This window comes from Leguminivora glycinivorella, chromosome 26 (assembly GCF_023078275.1).
Source record: "Leguminivora glycinivorella isolate SPB_JAAS2020 chromosome 26, LegGlyc_1.1, whole genome shotgun sequence".
NCBI lineage: Eukaryota > Metazoa > Arthropoda > Insecta > Lepidoptera > Tortricidae > Leguminivora > Leguminivora glycinivorella.
In genome coordinates this window covers 4,925,563-4,943,754 of record NC_062996.1, presented here as the reverse complement: position 1 = coordinate 4,943,754, position 18,192 = coordinate 4,925,563, and the positions used below count along the sequence as shown (strand labels likewise).

The 18,192-nt window shown below is 38.0% G+C and overlaps 1 protein-coding gene across 1 annotated transcript in view; it reads left to right on the top strand.

The window, feature by feature from the left end:
* LOC125240113 overlaps window positions 1–7,124 on the top strand; it is a 99,090-nt gene extending 91,966 nt beyond the window's left edge. Inside the window, 1 exon segment of the mRNA XM_048147959.1 lies at window positions 2,984–7,124. Within this exon segment, the coding sequence (XP_048003916.1) occupies window positions 2,984–3,859 (876 nt within the window). The 3' untranslated portion in view covers window positions 3,860–7,124.
* Window positions 7,125–18,192: the final 11,068 nt, after the last annotated feature.

The window sequence follows — 18,192 nt, the reverse complement described above, 5'->3', positions numbered from 1 at the left end:
ATCATAGTGTCGGTCAAAGCCACACGAGTCGCTGGCTCGGCCACTTGGAAAGGATGGCAGAGGATCGTGGTGTGAGAAGAGCAAATCTGGGACACCCGGGTGGAAAACGTCCGCGTGGGCGTCCCAGATATCGCTGGTGCGAGGAAGCCCTGAAAGACCTGTCCGCACTCGGTGTACCCAACTGGCGTGAAGTGGCGCAGGATAGGGCAGAGTGGCGATCTCTTGTGTCGGAGGCCAAGATCCTTTTTGGGTCTCTGAGCCAGTGAAGTACCTAAGTAAGTATTAACATCATAGTGCCGACTCGTTTTCTGACACATTGATTTGAGGCACTGGTCCCACCGCGAGCTAGTAAACTATGAACTATGGGCTATAAAAACGAACAAAAGATAAGCACTCCCGTGCAAATAAAAGAGACACTGCGATATTGATAGCTCACCGCGGGGCGAGTAACTATAAACATCGCCGTGTCTCTTTTATTTACGCGGGGGTGATCATCTTTTGTTCATTTTTATAGCCGATAGCTCGTAGCTTACTAGCTCGCGGTGGGACCAGTGCCTGAAAGAGACGACAACCGCCGAGTTTCTTGCCGGTCCCATAATGGATACCCCCCTCCAACTGAGAGGGGACTGAAATCTTCTCGAGGCTGAGGCGTAGGGTTAGAGCCGGCGTAGCTTTATGTGCTGACGTTCATATGCTCATTGTAATACTTGGAAAATAAATAAATATTTCATATTGAATTTCGACACTACGATGTTACCACTTTTTAATTTCTACTTTGTTTTGCGAGACTGTACACAACCTAATTACTACTTTCCGAAAACATTTGAATGATGTCAGTGTTGTTAATTTATGATTTACTTCTTAACTTTAATGTTGCACAATTAGTACTGAACAATACCAAAGACCTATATAACTCCATCTAGACGGATAAAGTCTAAGAAAAAAACGTACCTCAGTACCATATAGATAAAGCAGTGGTGACCTAGATGGCGTTACACCTTTGGGGTAGGCTCAGCTAGATGGCGCTAATATTAAAATTTGACATTTTAAAACATATCAAGCTCAGAATATGGGCCAAATTGTCAAAACTGAGGTTCAAAAGTTTTAAGCCTGTGTGGAGAGATGGCAGTCTATGCACTGTGATTACACATTTTGCTTTGACAGTAACGCTCTTTAATACTCGATCCTCTTTGACAATACTAAAGATAGTAAATAGGAATAAATAACAAAGGAATTTGTTATGGTACTGTGATAGAGTGTACCTACTGAAATGTTTTTTTTTCGTAACTAGAAAATTTCAAGTATTTCCCTCATCATAATCGGTTAAAACAACACTAAAAATACCATCCATCCATTTTATTATGTGTTAAATCTGCGCGATGAATGCATGCATGTACAGTCAAAATCAATATTAATGTTATTAGTTTAACACTTTTTAATTATACATAACCGGCAAATCAAATAGCCCTATCTAAAAATTAGATTGTGCGAGAACTCGCTTCAGATTATAAATTAACTTAATTATTTTGTCATATTGACGCGCTACAGATACTTTTCTACTCATGTATCAAATAGCCGGGTCCACACAGAGCGAGGTGTGGTGTCGAGTCGTGAGGCAATTTCCTCATTGTAAATGTGCTATGTAGACGAGCCTCGCCTAGGCAGAGCGCGCGTTGCTCGGCCGAGCAACCCGCCTCTGCCGAGGCACGTCTGCTGAGGACTTTTGCCGCGCGAGCTCATTGCCTCGACGTGCGGATGTATATCTAGATTCCTAAAGTTTTTTCTTCGATTTTTAGATCGCCTAATATTTTTTGGCATAATGATCATTTGGCCTAATTTAAATGTCCTAATATTGTTTCGCCTAACGCCGTTAAAACCCACTTTTTTAGAAGCGATTCGGATTTGTGTCAGGTCACGGTTCTAACCTAACCTGAACCTACCTTTCTAACAGCGAATCGGTTCTGGGTAATGTCATTTTTGGGGCAAAATTTAAATTATGCCAAATGATCGTTAGGCCAAAAGAGCGTTAGGCATTTCATAATTCGGCCAAATGAGTTAGGCCAAGTGATTTTCGAACAAACGTCATTAGGAATGTAGAGGTAGTCCCGTGCCTCGCTCTGTGTGGATAATCAGGTACAAAACGAACTATTGACGTTGACTGTACTCGATGTATATACCTGGCATGTTTGGAGCATGTAACACGGGGCATGGTCGTGGCATGCTGTAGCTTCACTAATCGGTGGCCGGGTCCAAAACACAGGAGAAATCTATTCATAGGTTACAGGGTCCAATACAGTGATGATTTCTGTACCTTGTCGCTTTTAATCGTTTGACAATTTCGTATGATATTTCAAACAAGACGTGAATACGACAAGGTGCAAAAATCATCACTTATTTATGCCGTGACTGTACAGACAGGGGTAACAAATACAGGAACTGTAGGTGAAAAATGTTGTGTACGTTTCAGGTTGTATTTTGTCCATTTATTGTGTCCACGTGGTTTTGGAACGCGTATTAATTGGTTTATATGATTTTTCGATAACAGACAAACAAACTGACATGAGAACGTAAGTTGTGTAATGATGTTCCCACATTGGCTGTTATAAATGTTATGTAAAACGGTGTGACAGGGACAGCGCGATGGAATTGACATTATGCCCTGTCACACCGTGTCATATAACATTTAAAATAGCCAGTGTGGGAGCACCATAATGAGCCCACGAGCTTGAATCCCGTAAATAAACTTCAGATTTCCCCCATGAAGAAATTATTTGATTTCCTTAAAGATTATCTGGTAAAGTATGTACATTGCTGCGTAGAAACCATTTGGAGCAATTTTCTTTGTTTGCATAATCAATGTCACACGTATTAGTTTCAAATCCTGATAGTCAGTTATCCCTCCGCGATACACGTTCCAAACCACATCCGCAGGCTATGTGTGTGCCGTCCCCCGCCGCCCACACTAAACCGGCCCTTTCCCCAGGCGCTCATTCACACCTTCGCCAAGCAGCTTGACGACCACGAGGCCAAGTACGGCCGCCCCATCCCCGACCGCGCGCTCTATCTCGACGCGCCCTGGCCCAAGAACGTCCTACAACATGTCCTAACCGCCTACCACCAGCGGAACACCTTCATAGGCTCACTCAGCCGCTCGAGAACCAGCCTCAACCTCATCGCCACCCCCAACTCAACTCGACGCAGAAGCATCAGCCCCCTCAACCACAGAGCCACCAAATCTGCCGCCACCAGCGCTAATAACACCACCAAACGTGGCAAACTATCCAAAGAACAACGGTACGGATCAACATCCAACTTGAAGCTAGTCTCAGAGAAAATATCAGGCTTCTCCGTATTCTCTGGCCCTGACGAGAGGCGCGACCCAATAATGGCGTATGGGAACGACTTCTTCGAACCAAAAAGCAGCGATAAAAAGTTGGAACGGAAAGCGGCCGTCAATAAACCTGTCATAAGACAAAAAAGCCCCGTCAATTTTAATAAAAAACTAAACAGACAAAGCATGTCTGAGCAACTCTTTAAATTAACTGAAGAAACTGGTATGAAACGCAGCATTTCCCAACAGAGTTTAAAACAGGACAGAGCGCTAGAAGCTGTCATGATAGACCTCCCATCTATAGACAATAAATACGACACAGTGAAAAGCACAAGCACTGTAGCCACCTGTTCATCGCAAGACAGCGATGTGGATTACGACGGGGTGTTGACTAAGCACTTTAGTAGATGGGGACCAGTGCGGGGCTCGAATACTTACAGCGATTCGGCCAGTGTGCCAGTCAGTCAGTTGTCCACTGTCAATCTGAAGACGTTGAAGAATGAGGGACCGCCGGATACTACGGCGTAAACTTTGAAATATCAGGTTGAAGTAATGTCAAGTCTAGTTAGACTTGGTTTGTTGGCGTGGAATCGATGCAATAAGGATAAATGGGAGACCATAAAAGTTAATAAAAAAAAATCCGTAACTATTGTCATATCCATGTAACTATAGTGGCAACTGGCGTCGCCTAGTATAATTTATATCAGGCGCCGTAGCCGAATGGCATCTCTACGAAGCGAAACGAAAACGCAACGCCGCGAAAGGTAGTCTGGCTCTGTTGCGCCAATACGCAAGAGCGATAGAGATAGATATCTACGAGCGTTTCGTTCCGTGAGCGTTTGTGCCATTCGGCAACGGGGCCAGACGTAACGTCTTAGACGGACTTCATTAGATTCTGTAAAAGTTTTAACAGTAAATGCTACTTTTTACAACTAGGTCTTAACATATTCACTACCAGACAAAAAAAGGTCGCAATACCTCAGAAACCGGTCGTAATCTATAACGGCCTGTTTGTATAGCGAGAACCCGCCCAACGGGTTCTCCGGCATCTGAGCAGTTCACGAGTACCCACCAGTCGGGTTCTTGGACGCGAAAGTGGAAGTATTAATAAGCCTAGCCTAGTTATTAAATCTTGCCAGGCAGCATGCTTATAGTGCCTTATGTTCAAATGTATGAATACATTCCTATTTTGAGTAGAAAAGAATTCGTGTGGAGAAAAATAAGATTTGGGTGATAAATAGTGCTGTTTTTGCTACATTAGTATATTATTCGTATCTAGATTAGTATCATTGATTTTAAAATAAAATCTAACGTTGCTCTAACAAATTAATTTATAATATTTAGAGCGCAATATTTAGTGCATCCCAACAAATATTACGATGAATTGGGGTTTATAATATCTGCCCTGATAATATGACTGTGTTCAAATATACTGATGCCATACAATTTATTGTAAACAATATTAAATATCTTGAACGAACTCTTCCAATTTAAAATATCTAATAATGATATGATGACCGTTTAATGCAACGCTAGATTTATTCATATTAACCCTTTGAACGCCTAAAACACGGCGACAGTCCCAATATCTTCGTGTATTCCGACAAAGTTCAAAATGATGCGCTGCGAACGATAGCCAAGACGTTCAAAGGGTTAACTTAAATTTATAATAATAGTGCGTGGAGTACCTCCGTGCGAAAGAAGTGAAACTTCGTAATGTGAATAGGAAGGGGTATTTCTAGTGATGTGCAAGTTGCGGAAACTTCTCAAAAAAACTAAATTTCTTGAAAAATTCACGAAGCTTTCACGAAAAATAAAGGGAATTTAAATTTAAGAAATGGAAAGTTTCCATCCACTAATTGCCTCCCTGGCCTTCAATAGTTTTCCTGTATGTAAATTTCAGAATTTTGGAAAGTTTCGGTCGGCACATCAGTATTTCAAAACTCGAGTTGGCAACACTGAGCGTTACACGTTTAACGCTGTCCGTTGGAAGTCGAATTAGAATTAAAGTTTCACATGAAAAATTATAGTCAGCTAATGCCATTTAGTATTAACACGATCTTCCTTCGCCTTGCCAAATTAAAATTGTATAAAACGCTTCGCTTCCTGAACGTGTTCTTAAACAAAATGCAATTAATCTATTAATTTATACTTTAAATTAATTCTTAGGAATAGATTAATTATAATTGATAATGTAACATTCCTAGTGCAGTATGTTTAGGCACATAGATTACTAGTGTATGTTGCCTGCCATTTAGATGAAAATTTCAACACTTCGCTATAATAGAATATTATATTGTAATCAAAGACTCATGTTTAAACTCATGCTTCGAATTTCATCATACAGGTACGGACTTGTCCATCGGATTTGCCTGACAGTGCCTGACGTATACACATCCTATCCGTTGGTTTTAAAGATACATATATGTAACTCCGTATAGACGGATAAAGTCAAAGAAAAAAACGTACCTCAAAGCTATAGAGAAAGGTACCGTGGCCTAGATGGCGTTACACCTCGACTAGATGGTGCTAATATTCATATTTGACATTTTAACACATATCAAGCTAAGAATATGGGCCAAATCGTCAAATCTGACGTTTAAAAGCCTGTGTCTAGAGATGGCAGCCTATGCACTGTGATTACACATTTTACTTTGACAGTAACTCTCTATAATACGCGATCCTCTTTGTTTGGTTTTTAGCACGGTCAGTGGACAAGCTACCCGGTGGACAAATCTGTGTTTATTTCTCGCCACTCATGGGTTCGCCAGGCAGATCCTCAGGACAAATCCGTTCATGTATGGTTAGCTTTTAGAAGATATGGCCGTAGAGCTATACAGTTTTGGGCCCGTTGCTGAGAGCAGGGATGGAGCTGGGACCCATCGATCAACGATTGCACTCTTTGACATTACCACCACTACAAACACTATTTCTCCGTGCAGCGTGGCACAGTCAATCAATTTGAACCCTAGGCTACTGTGGAACTATGTCATAGTGACGTTATAAATCAGATTGTAAGAAATCTCTTGTCATTTTGACATGGTTGTGTACTGGCCTAGGGTTCCAATTGGTTGACTGTACAGCGTTGTTTACATGACAAATGAATTTTTGACAAATTTTACTTATAAAGTAAACGAATATTTACTAAAAGTTGATATCTAAGCGGCTGGCAACAATATAAAATAGAGCTGCGTTGGGGTACGGTAGAAAGATTTGTGTGAGGGCTAAGTCAGAAAACATGGCCTTAAACCACAATAGGGTTCATATGCTTTAAGGATCATTTAAGACAAGTCAAATGGTTTATTGTTAAAACAAAACTTTAAACTTGCTAGTCTGTAGACTGTAAGTTTAAAGTTCATTAGCTAGTGAAGCAAGGATCCTTTTGTGATTTAAACTTTTAAAGCCTGAAATTGTTTTTTACGCAATAGCTGGGTCCACACAAAGCGAGGCACGTCTCGAGGCAATTGCCTCGGACGAGGCAAGTCTACATTGGACTTTTGCCGGGCGAGCACATTGCCTCGCGACGTGCCTTTGTGTAGACTCGGCTATTCATTACCAAGACTTTTCTTTGCCCTTCAAACCTTTCATCTTGCCCCAAAGTAATTTAGAAATGTACAAGATGGTAATACTCTAGTGTTCTGCAATCAATAACTGCTTTTGTATTATCAATATCAGTCGATATTTTGAGGGCTTCAATATAAGATTGTATGTAGTTTTCTAGCTATTTTATTTATGTCTGCGACCGATCGTAATATCCGTCAAATCGTAAAATTTAGGCATATCGTGAAATGTGAAAATCGTTGTCTCATTTGTGTTGACGAAGGGCTCTTATTTCTAAACAACTTTTTAGGCATGGTATTTATTGGTTGAAGGGTTCCCGGGACATCTAACGTCTCGAGAGCGTAGCGTATCGTCGGGCTAACTGTATGGCAAAGCCTGACGCCGCGTCGGCGCGACGTGGAAGCAACGTCGACGCGTCGTCTTTTTTCATACAGCTGGCCCGACGCTACGCTCGTGTGACGCTAGATGTGGGGGGCCTAACAACCGTTGGTTCGTCTCGTCAAAAATAAAACTACACGGGAACCTTACGATTGGGCTTATCTCACGATTGGCCGCTGACATTTGAGGCTCATTTAGGCGGCGCGCGATCTCGCAGTTGATTTTAGTTAACATTACGGACCAGGGATGTAACGGATGTGGTTTTAACGGAACCGGAAGCGGAAGCGGAAGTTTTGAATTTAGTTTAACGGAAGCAGAAGCGGAACCGGAACCAGAAGCGGAAGTTATAGATGTTAAAAACGAAATGAAAAAATACCACATAGGTATAACATAAACCAAAACTAATTAAATTACCTAGAACTTTTAGGTGTTTACTGTTCAGCCTGTAATCAGCCTTTAGGCCCACTTAGGTTTTAAAAACGAAAAGAAAAGTAACCTGATATTTTATCTTAAGTATATCATTCATTACAATCCAAAAATTTAAATCACCTTGAACTTTAAGATTGTTTGTTGTTTAGGTAATCACTAAAAATCACAAAAGAATCCTTTTAAACCTTTATTATGCCGTAAAAGGTTTTAGAAACGAAAAGAAAACTTACTCGTAGGTAGTATAATACAATCCAAAACTAACCAGTAAAAATTATATGTGTAATTGTTAGCACACAATTATATTTTTAAATTAAATGGAGTGATTGTAAAATGAGTAAACTGTATTTAATAAACAAATCTAAGGGGAGCTTCTAAGGGGATCGTAGATAAGCCCTGCACCACTGAATAGTTGTTCACTCGCTACTAACTAGGTGGACAGGACAAATATTGGCGCGCAATGGAATGAAGCGATTAATGTTTAGTATCGCAGCACGTGGCAAGCGGAGAGATGAGCGAATGATAGGTATAGACCTGTTGGTCTTTGATGTACGCCGCTCATGTCCCACCGTCGCGCTAGGTTCCGACATCCGTTATAACTTCCGTTTGAAAAATAACAGAACCGGAACAGAAGCGGATGTGTAAAACAAAACGGAAGTTCCGCAGTAACGGAAGCAGAAGCAGAACTCCGTTACATCCCTGTTACGGACTGTTGAGATTTCTTACAATTCAGCTCACTAATCAAATAGCCCAATGTAATGAAACTAACATGCGTGCTCGCATCGTGCAAATGGGCCTTTAGACTGCGTAGAAATAATTTATTCGATGTGCCTGAATCCAAAGCCTTGTTCGTTGTTTACGAGTTTTATTCACGTTGGAGATATTTTACATTAAAATAAGCTAGTTTATAGTAAATTATTAACACGGAGGTGTTATAGTATAGAATTAGAACTGGTATTTCTAAATTGTTACCTAATACATTCCATTATGGTTATGACGAATCATTGTTAAACGTTAATGTTAAGCAACGTATACAATACAGCATCATGATGTTTATAAAAAAAATGGTTAATAACTCCATTTGGCTAAAACAAAACAAATAAATTATGTCCACATTAATCTTCCATTTTTACATACTATTGTGTATCTACATAAGTAGCTTGAAATGCTACCAAACGCATTTGTTTTCCTCAGATTGTAATAAAATAAAATAAATCTGGGTGCTATAAAACTACTTAAAAATTTTTATTCAAATATCATTTTTGGCTAAGGATCAACTTTGATTTGAGATCTTATCATAATGTAAAAACCAATCAATCAATTCGATAAAATCCAATCATTATTTTGTAACAATGAAGAATAGTAATAGCCGCGTCCACGCGAGGCAATTTCCTCGCGCGGTAGACGTGCCTCGACCGAGGCAGTACGTGCATTTTGCGCCGAACAACCTGTCTCGACCTAGGCACGTCTATTTGAGGTTTGCCTCGCGACCACATTGCTTCGCCACGTGCCTCGCTCTGTGTGGACCCGGCTATTTTCTATTGCAATGTGGCAATATTTAGGAGGTAAATTGGTTCGCTAGACTGTATTGGTGTTACAAAAATTGTTTTCATTTAGAATATTTATATTTTTAATTTAAGTATTAGGAGATATTTCTTGTACCTATAGACTACATAATCGGATGATATTTTAACTGTTAACTTATTACCAGTTGTATAATTTTGCATTTTAAGAGTTTAATACTATAAATTTAAGGCTTGTTTCTAACCGGTTTACAAATGTATGTAAATAAATGCATTTAACTATTTCGCTGTTTTTTACGCTTTGGTTGGTGACGGAGCCCGAAAATTTACTGCTTTTTCCAAAATTTTAACATTTGAGGTTTTATTGAGAATAAAATAGTATACCTACCTGAGGACCTCAAAACAAAAAATACATTTACTATGAATGCTAAGATAATCAGCAGAAATTGACAGGATCTACTATAAATATACCTAAATGAAATTTTTGGGTTATTAGTCCATTCCTTTGTCTGTGTTATTAGTATTCCCAAAAGTTTAGTGATCCGTTTGTGTTTTTTTTTTCTTGCAAGTCTCTTAGTCTTCCCGAATGTTTCTGTAATGAACAAGTAGACTTGTAAGTTGCATGAAAATATTATGTACTTTACCTACTTCTTCTGGCTTAGGTTCATTCCTTCCTAAAAAAACAGACAAGAAATATAGTTTGCTCTTTCATTATACAATTTCCGTTTATTATAACTAATAACATAAAAACTTGATCCTACATGCTGTCACTAAATATAATAAAATAACTATTGATTAAGAGACAGTCACGATCGATAAACTCTTACTTTTTTCATTACGTATACTTCTCAAATATTTAGAGGGGTCAAAGTTTCGTAAAATTAGGTATTTCACAGTATTCTCCAGATGGACAGGATTACAATTCATAGTCTATCATAACTTCATAAGTGTGACCCGTGTTTCACAACGGTAACTTTTACAACCAAGCAGTAGATGAGACACAGAACAAGTCGCCTCGCTATGATTTTTCCCCGCGAGGCAACTCGGTGTAGACGTGCCTCGTTCGAGGCAAGTTGACTGGGTCACGTCTATGCAGACCAAGCAGCCACGCGCGGCAATTTCCTCACGAGGCAAAACGTTCTGTGTAAACCTGCCAGAGTACTGATTAAGAATTAGATATTGACGTTATGTACATTGCAACAAGAAGTTATAGAAATTAAATAGAAGCAACATTTTAGTGTCGTCCCGTTTTCTTACATTATATGTTCCTTATTGCTCTGAAAGAGACGACAATACAGTATGTTTTCAATGTGTGCTAACGACTAAAGGTTCTCATTGCGGCTGCAGCCAATATGACAATTGCCAAGGTTCCAGCATGAATTTAAACTCATCATATAAATGTGGTTTTCCATGCCTAAAGAGCTTCAAATGTAAGGTCCTATACAACTAAACATGCCATTTATTGCACATGAAGCATTTGGAACGTTTGGGAATGGAAAGTCACAAATAAGAATCTAGCATCTCCCCAGCTAAAGGCATGCGGCATGAGCTTACTGCGCAGGGTACCTAACCGGACTATACGGTATGTTCATTCCTTTTACTAATCAATTCTATATCCAGCATGGTTTGAGTGGTTTTCCTATGCAAGGTTTTAGGTATGCATTTTGAATTTTGTACATATATGAGTTTTTTTTGTAGTTAATGTAGACTTTATCAAAAGTAAGGTAAAGGCTCTCTTGGTATCACATTGCATTGTATATTTGAAACACGGGCCGAGAAAAGCACTTGTAAGGAATCCTGGCAGGCAAGCCTGGTCGCGCGATAAATAATAAGCCATCAGGCCGTCCCTATCGCAATGGCACTATTTGTAAGTGCGATAGGGATGTCCTGATGTTTTATCATTTATTGCGCGACCATGCTTATACGCCTGATTGTGTTTCTTTTGCCCTACATCTCACGAAAATCTTGAAAGCACTTTTTGAAAATTGCATAAGGTCATTGAATAAATTACATGATTTAAACTTTGAAGGCATATTAAGAGTACAAAGTAACATTTCTCTAATCCCCAACAGGCGTTAGAAGACGAGTTCGCAGCTCAGTTGGAAGAGCAAGAGCGACAGACAGCCAACGCTCGGCTGCCGCCGCCGCCACCCAGCATGCCGCAACACAGCTCAGCGCTTCACTCGTCTCGCACCAGTCTGGCTTCCAGCCATTACGACTGACGAACGCGTCGGTGTCGCCATTGGAAACCGGCAAAATAAATGGATATTCTAAATTGAGGCAAACCTACAGGCAGTTATAACCGGAGATCGGATTGTAGGGCGTCATTTGTTTGTTTTCGGAATAATGAACATTGTGTTGTTAGACATTACCGCTAAGAGTCCGATCACAGTTTATGACGACTCGGATGAGGCTTGTGGTTTGCCGAAGCGAAGCCTATAGAATAATAATAAGGCCTGAATGAATAGCGAAGTCTAGAAAAGTAAAAATATCAAGCAATCTCTGTGGCCAGGGGCCGTTTAAGGTTCAGGTTTCCTTCACGTTGAGCTATTCAACTATGTTTATATTTCTAGGCCTTATTATTTGTCTTTTAAGGGCTTTCTTAGGCTACATAACTTATCCTGTCCAGAATTGTAGGTGCAAAAACTGCGCTTGATATGTAAATAAGGATCGATGCCTTAATTGAGTGAATAATATGAAATATAGTTACTATTAACACGCCTAGAGCCGGAAACCAGTTCGCTCGTACAAAGCGAGATCAAGTTCTGAGATCGGCTACAAGTCTAACGCTTCGAAAATGCACACAGAGAATGCGTTTATATTATATTATTAATGCATCGATAGATAACAAAAACGTGGCGTCAAAGAAGTTATAGCTAGAATGGTGCGTAGAATATCAGTAGGTGACTTTGCTCAATTTAGGTTAGGCATACAGTCTTAAAATCTAGGTATGGAGCCCTAGTAATATAAATCATTAGCAGGGTCCACACAGAGCGAGGCAATTTCCTAGCGTGGCAAATGTGCTACGTGGACGTGCCTTGACCGAAGCAATGAGTATATTTACTTGACCGAAAATTCTGCCTCGGGCGAGGCACGTCTACATTTGGCATTTGCCGCGTGAGTACATTGCCTCGCACTGTGTGGACCCGGCTATTGACTAAAAATTAATCTCAGATGTTATGAAATCTCGAGGGGTGCTTACTTATTAAGGTTGTATCGCGTAAATTACAAATGTAAGCCCTGAATTGGTTGTCAAAAATGCCGCCCAAATTGGTATAATCGTTAGGGTTTTTTAACCTACTGATGACACGTGAGTTTATAGATTTCTAGGTTTCAATACTCTCAGTAACTACAGTTTTTAGAAATAAATAATGAAAAGACAACTTCAAGTGACCTAGGCAATACTTGTAAAAATTGTAGTACATTTTATACTGAAGAAATCAGGTTTGGCCACCGAAAATATAATAATTTTTGAAGTAAATTTAAATTAAGTGCCAAATGGATTGAAAATCAAAAGATCACCAGTAAATATCTACTTAATTGGGTGTAAGGCCTAGGGTCTTTTTAGGGTTATTCTGTCTTGGGGGCAAGATTATAGTTTGGCGGAAGAGGAGAAGGGAAAAGATGGCGCTAAAGGAACGCTTTAAAGTATATTTTGCAATAAAATATTCGGTAAAAGGAATTGAATGTGTGTTAATCAAAGGTGCTTATTGTGGATGTGAAGCGATTTAGGTATGCTTAATGTGAAGTTAGTTTCGGCAGGTAATATGTCAATTTAAATAGATTTCAAAAACGACTTGTAGAATATTAGGATGAATTGAATTAAAAATGCATGATATGAACCGTTTAATACAGTCTGGCAAAAAAGAGTAGAAAGTAATAAGGGCGCCACCGTCTACGTAAACCGTTTTGCATGTGGAAACTATTGAGTCACTTTTGTATGAGAACAGCAAGTGTTACTATGATATGATAAACACCATAAGGGTTCCTATTGTACCTTTCTGGTATGGAACCCTAAAAACATTAGTTCCATTTCTACTCTTTTTTGCCAAGCTCTATAAGTGACTTTTTCTGGATAATGGGAATACAATCGTGATCAGTATCATATCGAAAAAGTTTTAAGACTGGTAATTTTTTTAAAGCTTAAGATTGTGGTAGTATTGATAAAATCTGCAATTAAGAATTATAGTCAAGTGAAAATGGCCTAAATTAAATTACGCTGTATTAAAGCAATTCCATAGAGTTAAGTAGACGATGTTGGGTCTTTATCAAATGAACGATGTTGTTAGATAGGTTTTTAGAAACCATCTATGGGCATTTTCAGAATTTGGGACTCCCCAATTAGCGTAACTTGTTAACAAAAATTAACTCACTGTCAGTTTTGTGACAACAATTAACCATAAAATCTGTCTAAAAATTTACTTTTTTCACGTTCTGAATGTAGATTATTGTTTAAAGTTTATTTAGTTAAATCAAAAACAATATTTTTATTAAAATTTCGTGCTTAATTATCGTCACAAAGTGACAGTTAGTAAATTTTTGTTAACAACTTACGTTAATTCGGGGTCCAAAATTCTGAAAATGCTCAGAAGAAAAACTTACAGTGTGTATTTGAATCTTAACGCGTAGGTACATTAAATATTCATTAGAAGGGTCGACAGGCTGCTAGCAAAAAAAAATGCTTCCCGAAACAGCCAGGTTTACCTAGGGTAGATCATGTCTGCGACATTGCCTCGGACGAGGCAAGTCTCCGCTGACAAAGCTACTTCGCGAGACAATTCTTTCACGAGGTGGATCTTTACTATAGACCCGTCTATTGATAACTACTAAAGCTACGTGTTTAAAAAAATTTACTACTTAATGCTTGTGTTTATACAACATTATTTTTATCGAAATTAGTCAAATTGTGGTAGATAGAGAATTTTCTTAAATAAAATGTTTGCCTTACTGGGTACCATTTAAAACGTACAGCTACTACAAGATATATGTGTCCGTGAACAGCAAAACATCCCCATTGTGTCGTTTATCATAAGGACGGGTTTTGCTTGTTTCTGTATACAAAGACCCTGTCAAAGGATCTCTATGTACTGTTCGCGGACACAACTATAAAGCCTGACTAGAAATATATCGTCACTACTTTGAAAAAATCTCGTATCTCACGCTTCTCCTCAAAGTTAAAACGTAGTAAGTCTATATACATTCCATACATACTTACTACAATTTTCTTTTCATTGACAGACGAAGATACAAGTTTTTTTCAAAGTAGTGACGATATCAGTATTGTCAAGAAGGCGCTGTTATTCTTATATGGGGTGACAGTTTAAGTATGAAAAAAATGCAACATGCGCATAGGTCATATATTTCTGGTCTGGCTCTAAACGGATGTCAAAACTGGAGTTGAAAAGCATAATTTAAATGCATTACTAGGAATGATACTTAACTTGATCCATATATTTTTAAATGGCTGCAACAGACAAGTTTTAATATAGGATTTATCATCATAAATATCATAATGTATATATTGTGTACAGTTAAAATTAGTCAGTTAAGTTCGACTGACTCATAGATATAAGAAAATTATTTTTTAGATGTACAGTATTTGTGTATTTTTTTAAGCACATGTGCCTACTTAATTTATGGTGTTTTTATTTTTCTTTTTTCGTCTGCCATAAACTCTTATCTGAACTGGAAACCAAAGACAACAGTTTATTTCCTTTTAAAAAAAAAACGCTAGTCTTTTTGAATTCGAGACCGTTTTTAAGTCAAAACTGAAAATCAATCATTATCAACTGTCAATACCTATGTTTATATTTTTATATCGGGTTGAATGATGAGTTGTAAAAACTGATGTAGATTCCATATTTGGCTACTTACTTTTAAAGGAGTATGTGTCATGCGGCACTTCACATAAAACCTAAGTCAACTCACCTCAGTTTGCCACAGGTTGACAAAAATTACACTTAAAGTAATGACGCCTTACTTTTGATACAGTTGCTCGAAACCCCATGATGTAAGCTTATGTCTTGCGAATATAAAAATGTAAGATTTTGAGAGAATGGTAACAAAACTGTATCATGTTTGTGTTGGTATGATAATGTTCAGCGGTATGGTGGTCACACTTGTCCTATCCATCACATCGTGTGATGCATGGCAATTAGCCGGCTCCACACAGAGCGAGGCACGTTGCGAGGCAATGTGCTGACGCGGTAAACGTTCAATGTGGACTTGCCTCGGTGGAGGCAAGTTGCGCAGCACGTTTGCCGCGCGAGGAAATTGCCTCGCAGCTTGTTTCGTGCTGTGTGGACCTGTCTAATAAAAATGCAGCCATCATATCCCTACAGAGTTGCCAACTACTTAAAATGAAATGAAAAGAATGTTGACGTAATAAAATAAGAATATGTACCTATACATTAAAACTACTTGTTATTTTAATTTGTAAATATTTTAACGTAAAATAAGTGCATTTGAAGGATTACTTTGTCGGAGATTACCACAGTATTGTCGAACATGTTATTTGATAGTAATAACTTGAGGTAGCCATTTTTAATGTTAATTTTATTATTTTTTGTCCATATAAAATGAAAGTAAATTATTGTTACACCTTTCCAAGATATAAAGAACTTACTTTGTACTTGCTCGTTTTATTTTACGTACTTAGGTATTTTACCCATAGCTTTTTGTCATACTTTACCTTCCTATGTTTACCTCTATACATATTCTGTCTGCCTCTAGCATTGTCTTTGCCAAAAGTAAAACAAAGTCAATTTGACAGAAGATCGGTAAACACTGCCAAATCACAGTTTTTATTATTATTATTTACAAATACAATTGTATCCAAATGTCTAGTGCAGTAAACTTTTAGTATTACGATTCCGAAGCGCTTAAGACTACTAGCAGCTACCTACCAGCTAATCTATATAAGTATGTACATAGTTTAAAATGAATGTTATAGCCCATGGTGAGCTCAAAAATACTTATGTCGTGGGTTCTCAGACAACTATATTATAATAAACAAATCACAAACTATTGGTTTTACCGATATTCGAACCCAGGACTTCGCAGGTATGGTCACTATCGGCTCAGACCTGTCACTATCTACACAGTACTTTCCTTAAATTCTCAAGGCTGATTTTTATATATGTGTTAGAGCACGTTGTTAGAAATTGGTTATCATCAATGCCAGACCGTTTCCGCCGGCCATAACTTTTACCAGACGCGACAAAGTTGGCAAAAAACGACTCTAACTTACCTCATTTTCTCAAGCCTGATTTTGGTATATGATACGCAGGGACCTGTAACTAGACCGTTTGTAAGCAGCCAGACCAATCGGATGGACCCAACCATCCGCCAGACCGACTTAAAGTTTCGATATGAGCATTAGTAGAATTGAAATATTCCGGGTCTATAAAAGCTAAAAACTTGAATTTTCTACATTAAGCTACGTGTATATTGTATACTTGACGTAATAAGCGACTTTCAAAAATTTTACTTCTAAGGAAATAAAAAAATGAAAGTTTATATGTGGTGCAAGATTAATTTTAAGCTATGAATTTTATTTACACTGCGTAAGTACATGTGTATTTTATTATAAATATAACTTTTACCAGACGCGACAAAGTTGGCAAAAAACGACTCTAACTTACCTCATTTTCTCAAGCCTGATTTTGATATATGATACGCAGGGACCTGTAACTAGACCATTTGTAAGCAGCCAGACCAATCGGATGGACCCAACCATCCGCCAGACCGACTTAAAGTTTCGATATGAGCATTAGCAGAATTGAAATATTCCGGGTCTATAAAAGCTAAAAACTTGAATTTTCTACATTAAGCTACGTGTATATTGTATACTTGACGTAATAAGCGACTTTCAAAAATTTTACTTCTAAGGAAATAAAAAATGAAAGTTTATATGTGGTGCAAGATTAATTTTAAGCTATGAATTTTATTTACACTGCGTAAGTACATGTGTATTTTATTATAAATTTAAAGAAGAAAAGTAAATTAAACTTTTTTTTCGGTCGTCGAACAAGGTGGTTTAAAATTAGTTTTAAGATCGATCCTTTTTAATTTGTGGGCGAGGGACCTCACACTATGTATAAAGGCACTATGTGTATGTTGCATATAATGTCAAATCCCTCGCATACTACAAAAGTTATTTAAGCATATATATAAGTTCAGTTAAAATGAGGTGGAAAGTATAAGTGTATATGTTGTGTACACACGTAAAGTATTCTAAACTTTTTATAACGGCATACATGTATTTGAAGAATGCCAAAAATGTATTCGTGTCTGAAAATTCAGCATCTCCGACATGGGTTATAACAGGGTTGATGATGTTCGTATTGAGTACAAATGTTTAAACTTCCTAAACTTGTATGTTTTGTAGGAGAAAGGAAATTCGTTTAGTTATATACCGTTGTAACATTGATTGTTTACTTCTTTGAATTGAATATTTAATTTATAATGCACTGTACCAATTTGTTTTTTCCTTGTTTACGTTATTTATAATATATAAAATTCAATTCGTTATTCAAGTTTTTAGCTTTTAGTCTGGCGAATGGTTGGGTCCATCCGATTGGTCTGGCTGCTTACAAACGGTCTGGTTACAGGTCCCTGCGTATCATATACCAAAATCAGGCTTGAGAAAATGAGGTAAGTTAGAGTCGTTTTTTGCCAACTTTGTCGCGTCTGGTAAAAGTTATATTTATAATAAAATACACATGTACTTACGCAGTGTAAATAAAATTCATAGCTTAAAATTAATCTTGCACCACATATAAACTTTCATTTTTTTATTTCCTTAGAAGTAAAATTTTTGAAAGTCGCTTATTACGTCAAGTATACAATATACACGTAGCTTAATGTAGAAAATTCAAGTTTTTAGCTTTTATAGACCCGGAATATTTCAATTCTACTAATGCTCATATCGAAACTTTAAGTCGGTCTGGCGGATGGTTGGGTCCATCCGAT